Here is a 9,398-nt window from a genome sequence, read left to right on the forward strand (position 1 = left end):
TTATGTGCCGTCGAGTCGACCCCGACTCATAGCGACCCCTCCTTGGGTTTCCGAGGCAGTATCACTACGGAAGTAGATTGCCCAGCCTTCCTTCCGAGGAGTGGCTAGTGGGTTTGAACCGCCAGCCTTCTGGTTAGCAGTCAAGTGCTTTAGCCACTATGCTATCAGAGCTCCCTAAAGATTAAAGCCTTGGAAACCCTATGGGGCAGTTCTCCTCTGTCACTTAGGGTCGCTATGAGTTGGTACTGATTTCATGGTAATGCTTGTTGTTGTTTGTTTTTTACTGTTTTTGAGCTTTGAGTCTTCTAGGCATATTTAACTCGGTTAATTGAACTCAGTCTTGATACTTAGGATATTACCTTTGCCTATTTGCTTCTTGCATATATTCTAGTTAAGTTCACACTTTTCACAGAAAAATATAACAGGATGCTCATGTACTGCACCTTTTAAAAAGTTGGTTCTCTAATTATGCATGGTCTTCTCTATTATTATATAGCAAAGTCATCACTGTTATGTATAAAATAACTTAAATGTCCTACGGGTAGTGGTCCTCTCATTCTAAAGAAGGAACACAAATCATTATCAAATAAGAATGTACAGAATTAAAATATTTAAGTCATAATGGTGTTAGCAAAAGCCCCTTTCAGATGAACAGGGAGGGCTATGTCTGTTACATCACAGAATAGATTTTGAGGACAGATTTTAAAACGAGCGATCAATGAATTTCTTTCATTTTAAAAACATATGCAAACAGATTCTATGAAAAGGAAAAACTAGAAAAGACATCTTAGTAAGTAGTGGACTTTTGAATTCTGAAATGCTCACTGTAAAAAGTATGTGTATTTAATAACAAGATTCTATAAACTTCAGTTTTATAAGAAATCTCAACATTTATATTTTTTGAAATCACCACATAATCTAATTAGTTTAACTGAATCATAACAATTTAACTTTTTCTTGATTGTCTCTGCCCTTTTCCACTGAAGACTCATTACTTCTCAAAGTACAATTTATTATAGCATGGGAGTGGTGATGAAAAGTGCTTCTGACAGGTAACTGCATTATATGTAGTTTACGGACAGGGGTAGGGTTTGCAACTGAGATCCTAATGGGGGTGTTGAGGATGGACACTAGGCTATAGGAACTGCCTTCCAGGTCTCCAGCAAGAATGAGGAATGATATCTCAGGATCCTGCCTGACTAAGTTTTCCATGAAGTTCAAAGTTGGGCAGCTACAAGAAGACACACTAGAGAAACCACCCTAATCAGTATGTCATCTTTAGGGGACAACTGTTCAGGCGATGTCAAGAAGAGAAAGAAAGCCAATCTCAGCTCAGCACCATTCTTCATGTCTCCATTTGTCTGTAATGATATACCATACATTGTGCACAGTCTAAGAAATTTTCAGCCAGTGACAAACAAATACATGTTAGAGTGGATAACCTCATCTTTATTCTTATGTTTTGGATTTGTTTATTGTTAGCAAAGTTGGACTATACATAACTCAAGAAATGTTAAACGTCTCAAGAAAGGTTATCCTTCTTGAGAGTATTTCCAAACAGAGACTAAATGTATTCTAATAGTCATATTATATTAAAGTTGAATAATGGTTTCGATAATTTGTTGAGGAAATCATGCATTTTGTCACAAATTAATTTGAAGATGAAACCTTCTCTGAATGCTGTAATAGAGATTTCAGTGCTCTGTCCTTGGATGGGGAAAATGCACATTTCAGAAGGACAATTAAGGGCAGCCAGATAATAGACCATATTTTGTGGATCTTTTACAGCTTAGGACTCTGCATTTTTGATGTAGGAGATGACTCCCTTCCCCTACAGCGATCTCTGTGGTCTACTCTATCGGGAACATTCTTTCTCCCTATTACTGGATAGGTCAACACAGAGAAGCCTGCTTTATTGAGGGAACAACTCAGGTGATAGATAGACTTGCCTCTTATACATGGTGCAATAGTGTGTGGGTAGTAGCCTAATGCAAGCCTGGGGCAGATTTTAGTGAGGGCAGTGAGTATTTACAGAGTCCCACATAGTCTTAGAATCAAATCCAAGCTTCTTTTTTATTAACATTGCAAAGAAAGAATTAGATACATCAACATATATGTACGTACTTAAGTATATAGTAATATAATCTTTTTCTAATTCTAAATATCCTTTCCATTACCAAGTGGTTACAGATTGAGTTTCCTGTACCTCTCATAGCTAATACTAAAAAGATAAAACACTAGTAGCTAATGCTGTCATCTTTGCAAAGACTGAATATGAAAGAATGAAGCTTGTGGACAACTGCCTGGGGCATGATTTGCAACGAAACACTTGCCCATTACCCAGTAGACTACTGGGAGTTTCCTCAGCTTCAGGACAACACCTAAGCCTTTCTGACTGTCAAACAGTTACATCCTGAGGAACAAGAGGACTTATATTTTGAAACAGCTTGGGAACTAAAAACCTTAGAGAGCAAAGGCATAATTTTATGTCTTTATGTAAATTTAGTTCATTATTGCTTCAAATCTCCTGCGATGAGTAATTTATTTACCTTAGAATATTTGTTATGGTAAGTGGCATGGAAGATGCATGCCTGTACAATGTTGATTATTGATAATGATGGGAAATATCAATATTTCTGCGTATGTGACAATGCACCAAGACACCGGGAACTTATTTTACCATGTGAGCAAAGTTTGTTAAAAAGATCCAATGGACTACTACTGAGCATGATATACTTAGAGTTGTTGTTGTTGTTGTTTTGCCATCGAGTCGGCCCCGACTCATAGCGATCCCTCCTTGGGTTTCCGAGGCAGTATCACTACAGAAGTAGGATTGCCCAACCTTCCTTCCGAGGAGTGGCTGGTGGGTTTGAACCGTCAGCCTTCTGGTGAGCAGTCAAGTGCCTTAGGCACTATGCTACCAGAGTAGGTGATATTAATCATTCAAATCATGGTAGTAGAAAGAACTGTTTTGGACTATTATGACATATAACAAATTCCTGAATTTCTCCTCACTTCTACAAATCATTTCTCAGATGAATTTAGGGTAAACAGTACCAAATGAGACACTGAGTTCATTAAATAATTGACAGTATGGTCATCAATCTTAGCCTGTAAATCCTGTGATAACTTATCACTCTGTTGTTTAACACATTTGGAGGTCTTCAGTCATCGTAAGCCTTCCCTGAGATCTCTTGGTTGGCACACACTGTGAGCATGAAATTAATTTGGCACTCATCTATAGATGAAGATGAAGCATTTGAAAAACATTAGTTACACTTCATGCTTCCACATAAATGAATAACCAGTTTCCTTTCAACTGCTCATTTGGAGTGAAACCTGATTTAGACACAAAGGCCTAAAAACCTGGATAGATTTAAGTTAGCTCATTTCCTCACACTCCTTTCCCAATTTCTACTCTGTCATCAACAACAGTCAAGTTTTAGACTGAATACTTGCTTGTGCGTCCTTGGCAGACTTTCAGATTATGAAACCAAAAAATAAAAACAAATACACTGCCATCGTGTTGATTCTGACTCTTCTAAATAGCTCCATCATCAGAATTCAAAAGACCATTATTTATTAGTACATCTTTCCTAGGAGAACTGAGAAACAGACCATAGAGTTTTCCTATGAATTTTCCTTTAGGATGTCAAATGAAGAAAAGAGCATGTCAATCATCCATGTGTTTCTAATTTCTCAATGGTTTGCCCTCATGCATGATCAACTTTTCATCCTGGTATATAGACATAATGTGGTCACAGATTTAAGAGCCAAGTTATTCCTCTTTAGAATAACACAAATCATGTCTTAAATATATATATTTAAATACCAGCTATGGAACATTCAAATTACTTTCATTACCAAATCATAGAGACTCTTGAAAACATTCATCCTCAACCACTTGGAAGGGGATCTATGTAGGAGATCCTGGATAGAGTGGGAGAACAATGCGAAAGAAAACTCAAAATCAAAAAGACCAGGTTTTCTGGTCTGATAGAGCCTGGATGAATCCCTGAGACTCTGGCCCCTAGTTGCCCTTCAGGTCTGGAATTGAACCCACTCCTGTGGCCTCCAGCCAAACAAAAGATAGGCATCTGAGCTGAACGCTTACATTAGGTAGATACACTCCTTGGAAAGATCAATCATAGGAGAATAGAAGGGCTGTGTATGCACAGGGAGACAGCGCAGGGGGCAGAAGTGCATGAGAGGGAAAGACACAGGGAAGAGGTAACTATGGCAAGGAAGTGGGAAGAGAGCTGTTGCATTGTGGGAAACTGCAGTCAATGTCTTGAGACAAAATGTATGTTAACTGCTGTATGGGAAATGAATTTGCTCTGTAAACTTCCACCCAAATCACAATAAAAATAAAAATAATAATTTTTTAAAAAAAGCCCAAATAAACAAACAAAAAAAATTGTCCTCTGGAAAAATGATACTATGCTCTGAATTTATAAGGGCTTATATGAAGATTATTTTGACATAATCAATTACTCTTGGGCCTTAGTTTGTTGTTTGTTTGTTTGTTTGTTTTTCCCTTTAAATGAACATAGAACTATCCTTAAGTTGAGTAGCTATTTTTATTCTTGTGATCTTATGGAATTTTCTTCTAGTAATTACACTTTAGGAGGTCTGATAGTGTAGTGCTTAAGGCACTTGACTGCTAACCAGAAGGCTGGCGGTTCAAACCTACCAGCCACTCCCTGGAAGGAAGATGGGGCAATCTACTTCTGTAGTGATACTGCCTTGGAAACCCAAGGAGGGGTTGCTATGAGTCGGGTCCAACTTGATGGCACATAACAACAACAACAACAATCACACTTTAAGATTTCTTTTCTTCCATTGTTGCTAACCTGGATCTTTAAAATAAACACTGAAATTTTATTTGAAATTTTCTGTCTCTCCATATCAAAATTTCCTTTAAAACATGAAGATGCAATTTCCTGAAAGAAAACAAACCATTCACATAATTCAATGCTTTTTAATGCTTATTACTTTACATAAAATGGATGAAGGGTTTCATTGTATTTTGAAAGGAACCAATCAAGAAATCGATACAAAATTCCAAAAGAATTGGAGAAATGGAAAAAGTCAAGTGAAATGTGTTTGCCTTGTGCTAATGACAGAAAATGTGATAACACAACAGGTCTTGCTTTGACGTGCTGGCTTTGAGCATAAATAGGTGCATTTTAAATTTGCTTTGAATGTCCACTGTCGCCAACCGAGGTGGCATAGGGCAGGTTCTAACATAGACTCCAAAGCTGTTTAATAACAATCTCATCAGAAAAGCAAGGCAACAAGAGGAAAGAGTCAATCAAACCTTTCAGAGTCCTGAAGAGGATGGGATCAGACAGGGGCCCAACTCCTTTAGCATTTCGTGCTTGAATCCGAAAGTAATACGTGGAGTCGAGGTTGAGATCCATGATTTGATGAGTTAGCCGATCGCCACTGATTGTTTCCATAATCCAATCATCAATTGGTATGTTCTTGTCCAAGGTATAAAACAAGATGTAAGCTGCATAGATAAATGAATATGACTTTATTTAGTGTACTTACTTCCATGCTGTGGTTCCACTTCCAAATTCCCGTGTTTCCCAAGTAAAATTTGCAATGATTATTGTATATTTACAGCCTATAAACTATAGTATTAAGTTGTGCATGTAATGATTTTTTTCATATTGTAAGGATTAGAAAAATAATATTGGAATGTATGGAATCTGAAAATGAAATAGGCCATTAGAAATGAAAAATATCAGCCACATTTAAAAATGTAGTCTTTCTGTTGCCAATAAATCCTGGTTATTGGTTTGCTCTAATGTATAAGCATGATGAAAAATATAAAGCATAGATAACAAGTCTTCATAATTTTCATTGTAGTCCAATAATGAAAATAAGAAATATTTATTTTGGCTCATGCTAACTAATAAATATCCATTGAAAAGTATAAAATGCTGTGCACATTTGAAGTGTTATAAAAATAAATGATCATATTTTATTATTGTAATAACTCTGTGAGGTTGGCAGGGGCTGTGTTGCTTGCTTACTTTCACAGATGATGAAGCAATGGAATTACCCAAGGTGACCCAGCTTGTTGGTAAAAGGGCTGGGATGATATCCTCTACCATTATACTAAAATTCCCATGTACTCTGTCCCCTAGTCCCTCTCAACTAAGCAAATAAACATTTCTGAATAACTGTCAGTGATCTGGCTAGTATCTCAAATATTAATAATCAATGATTTGATAGTGCCACTTATGCTCTGTGTTAGAGGATATGGTACTTGAATGCCATTAGTCGTGATAGGCTACTGTGTTCCAAAACCAAAACCAAGTGTCCCTGTAAAATATTTGTATTCTGACATTATACTTAGCCAATTTATGAGCTAGCTTTCATTTAAAATCATTAATCCATATATTTTCTATTACTTTGTCAGATGTAACTGTGGGGGGTCTCATTGTATGTTCTGTTGGTGCATATGAGCTGCCGTCCTCTTCTAAACCTGTCCTCACATAGGTCACAAATATCTCTGGGTCTATTCTTATGCATTGAATGTATTATTATTCTTATTTTCTTCTTCCTTTTCCTTAGTTAAATATGTTCTTTTTAAACCATATTCTTAAAAACAATTGTCCTCCTTGATCTACCTATTCCTCTCTCTTGAGGTCCACTTGCCCCATCTGGGTGGAGCACTCACACATTGATCATGGCCATGGTTATTTCATGGGGTTCTCTGACTCAGATTCTCTCCTCTTCCAAAATAATTATGGACACTTCCTACATCTCAGCACAAGCTCTTGCTTCAGCAACACTTGTACGCTTTTTATTCTGCCCCGTCCACCTTTCCTTGCCTCCTCTATCCAAATTCCACCCATCCATTAAGGTCCAGTTAAAGCCATATCTGCATAATGAAACCTTCTGCAATCATGAACTCTCCATTCTGTGAACTACGGAATGCTCTTTACACTCGTTTCTTAATCTCATGGTTCCTTATAAAGTTATGCCTTTATTTGGGGTATGCATTTTGGATACTACACTGGGTATTTCTTACTGTGATTTGATAAACAGTTACAGGCTACAAAATCCACAAGTCCCTTTCTCTTAAATTCAGATTAAGGCTCAAAATGTGCATCTATTTTTCTTTTGGCTTTCACCTTTTTCTTAGTTTGGTGCTTGCCAAATCTGTCTAATCATAAGAATTGCCTGAAGGGTAGGAACAAGTTACAAAATACAAAACCAAAGAAAGAGCATCTTGAATTAACAAGTGTAGCAGATGAACTCTTTGATGACTCCCTAGTCATTCTCACCTCCTGGTATTCCTACCCACTTCTGCTTGAGTTTAGGTCGAATCTGTGCTTGCCTCTGACCAACAGAACACATAAAGGTGATGGAATATCACTTTCATTACCATGTTTCCTAAGACTGTAGCTTCTGTCCAACTAGCAAACTCTCCACAGACTCTCTCCTTTTCTGGATTTCATGAAGAGAGACCATGTGGCAAGGATCTCAGGGTGGGATCTTGCCAACCACTAGAAAAGAACAGAAACCTGCCAACAACCTCATAAACTTGGAGCAAATATTGCCCCAGTCAAGCTTCAGATGAGACTTCAACCGTGGCCAACATCTAACTGCAATCTTGCAACAGGCCTTAAAGCAGAGGACTTAGTTCTGGTGTTCCCAGGGTCCCATCCCACAGACTCTGTGAGGTAACAAATGCATGGTTTTCTTAGTCACTAAGTTTGTGGTAGCATTGTTATGCAGCAATTAAAAAAACAACAAAAAATTCACTGCCATCAAATCAATCTCAACTCATAGCAACCCCTTTTGGGCTTCCTTTGGGTTTCTGAGGCAGTAAGTCTTTATGGAAGTAGATTGCCCAGTTTTCCTTCCACAGAGTGGCTGGTGGGTTTGAACCACTAACCTTCTGGTTAGAATTCAAATGCCTATCTAATATGATGGATTAAGGGTAGCCCCAGAAACCCACCCATATGATTCATGTAATTAAGTAACTTTGTGTCAGGAATCACTGTTGAAGTTGATATATAGGGGGAAGAGAGAGAGAGAGAGGGAGGAAGAGAGAGAGAAAGTGAGTGAGTGTGTGTGTGTGTGTAGGCTCTGGTGACACTGTGGTTAAAGCATTGGGCTGCTAACCAAAAGTTTGGGAAATTGAACCCACCAGCTGCTCTAAGGGAGAAAAATGAGGCAGTCTGCTTCAGTAAAGATTTACAGCCTTGGAAACCCTATGGAACTGTTCTACTCTATCTTATAGGGTCATTATGAATCAGAATTGACTCAATGGCAGTTGGTTGGTTTTGGTCATATTCCTTATTTACTGACTTCTGTAAGTTCCAAAGATGGAGTCAATATGTAAAAATTGGTATTATGCCATGATGGAGTTTTGTTTTTCTATTTGCAGACTATCCATTTGTCTGATTGTTTTTATTGTTATTTAGAAAATATCATCACAGAAATAATAACAGCTAAGGTAATAATAATAACAGCAACAAGGTTTACTGATGTGCTCATCAATGCGATGAATCCAGTTACAGATTATTCCTCTGTGGAGGAGGCTTGGAGGAGACAAAGACTGATAAAGCCTTGACCACTTCCCCTTCCTCCTGTGCTGGGTCAGAGCTTCGCCCCGGAGCCCACGCAAACCCTGTGTTCATGATCTTGGAGCCTGTTCTGGCCCCTAGGCCTGGCAAGTGCAGAGGCTCCAGGCTCGGAGCTTCCTTTGAGAGCACTGGAAGCCTCATTGCACCCAGTCCCATCAAGGAAGAGGCTTCAGGCCCAGTTAGGCTCACTTTGGGATGTCATAAAACTCACACATTTCATCCAAACACCTTCTCTGATGCCTCTTTCCTCTCCACCCCACGGCAGTTTTGAACTGCAGACTTCAGGGTGCATAGGAGCTGGGAACCTAGAACAGGGGCTTGCTGGCTCAATTCTGCCTGCACATCTGCACAGAGGTCATGGCCAAAGAGGAGGCTGGCACCATGTATGGGTTCCATACAATTCTATATACAATTCATCCTCTTGGATTCTGACTCATATCAACCCACACTGGGTTTCCAAGGTGGTATATATTTATGGAAGTAAATTGCCCTATCTTCCTCTGTGGAGCTGCTGGTAGGTTTGAACGACCAACCTTCTGGTTAGTGGTCGAATGCCTTAACCACTGTACCACTAGGGCTCTCTCTATATATATATATACATAGAGAGAGATCCCTAGTGATATGGTGGTTAAACCCTCAGCTGCTAACAAAAAGGTCAACAATTGGAACCTACAACCTGCTCTGTGAGAGAAAGATATGATAGTCAGCTTCCATAAAGATTACAGCCTTAACAGTTGTGTGGGGAGATTCTACTCTGCCCTATAGGGTCTCTCTCTCTCTCTCTCT

At 38.6% G+C, this 9,398-nt stretch overlaps 1 protein-coding gene across 1 annotated transcript in view; it reads right to left on the bottom strand.

Annotated features, from left to right (window-relative positions):
• Positions 1-9,398, bottom strand: part of DCC (DCC netrin 1 receptor) — a 1,113,394-nt gene that overhangs the window by 117,587 nt on the left and 986,409 nt on the right. The window contains exon 20 of the mRNA XM_007935560.2: positions 5,321-5,515. Coding sequence (XP_007933751.2) covers positions 5,321-5,515 — 195 coding nt within the window. The remainder of the gene's footprint in view (positions 1-5,320; positions 5,516-9,398) is intronic.

The sequence above is a fragment of the Orycteropus afer genome, unplaced genomic scaffold, assembly GCF_000298275.1.
Source record: "Orycteropus afer afer isolate SDZICR_OR568_19922 unplaced genomic scaffold, OryAfe1.0 scaffold00029, whole genome shotgun sequence".
Taxonomy (NCBI): domain Eukaryota; kingdom Metazoa; phylum Chordata; class Mammalia; order Tubulidentata; family Orycteropodidae; genus Orycteropus; species Orycteropus afer.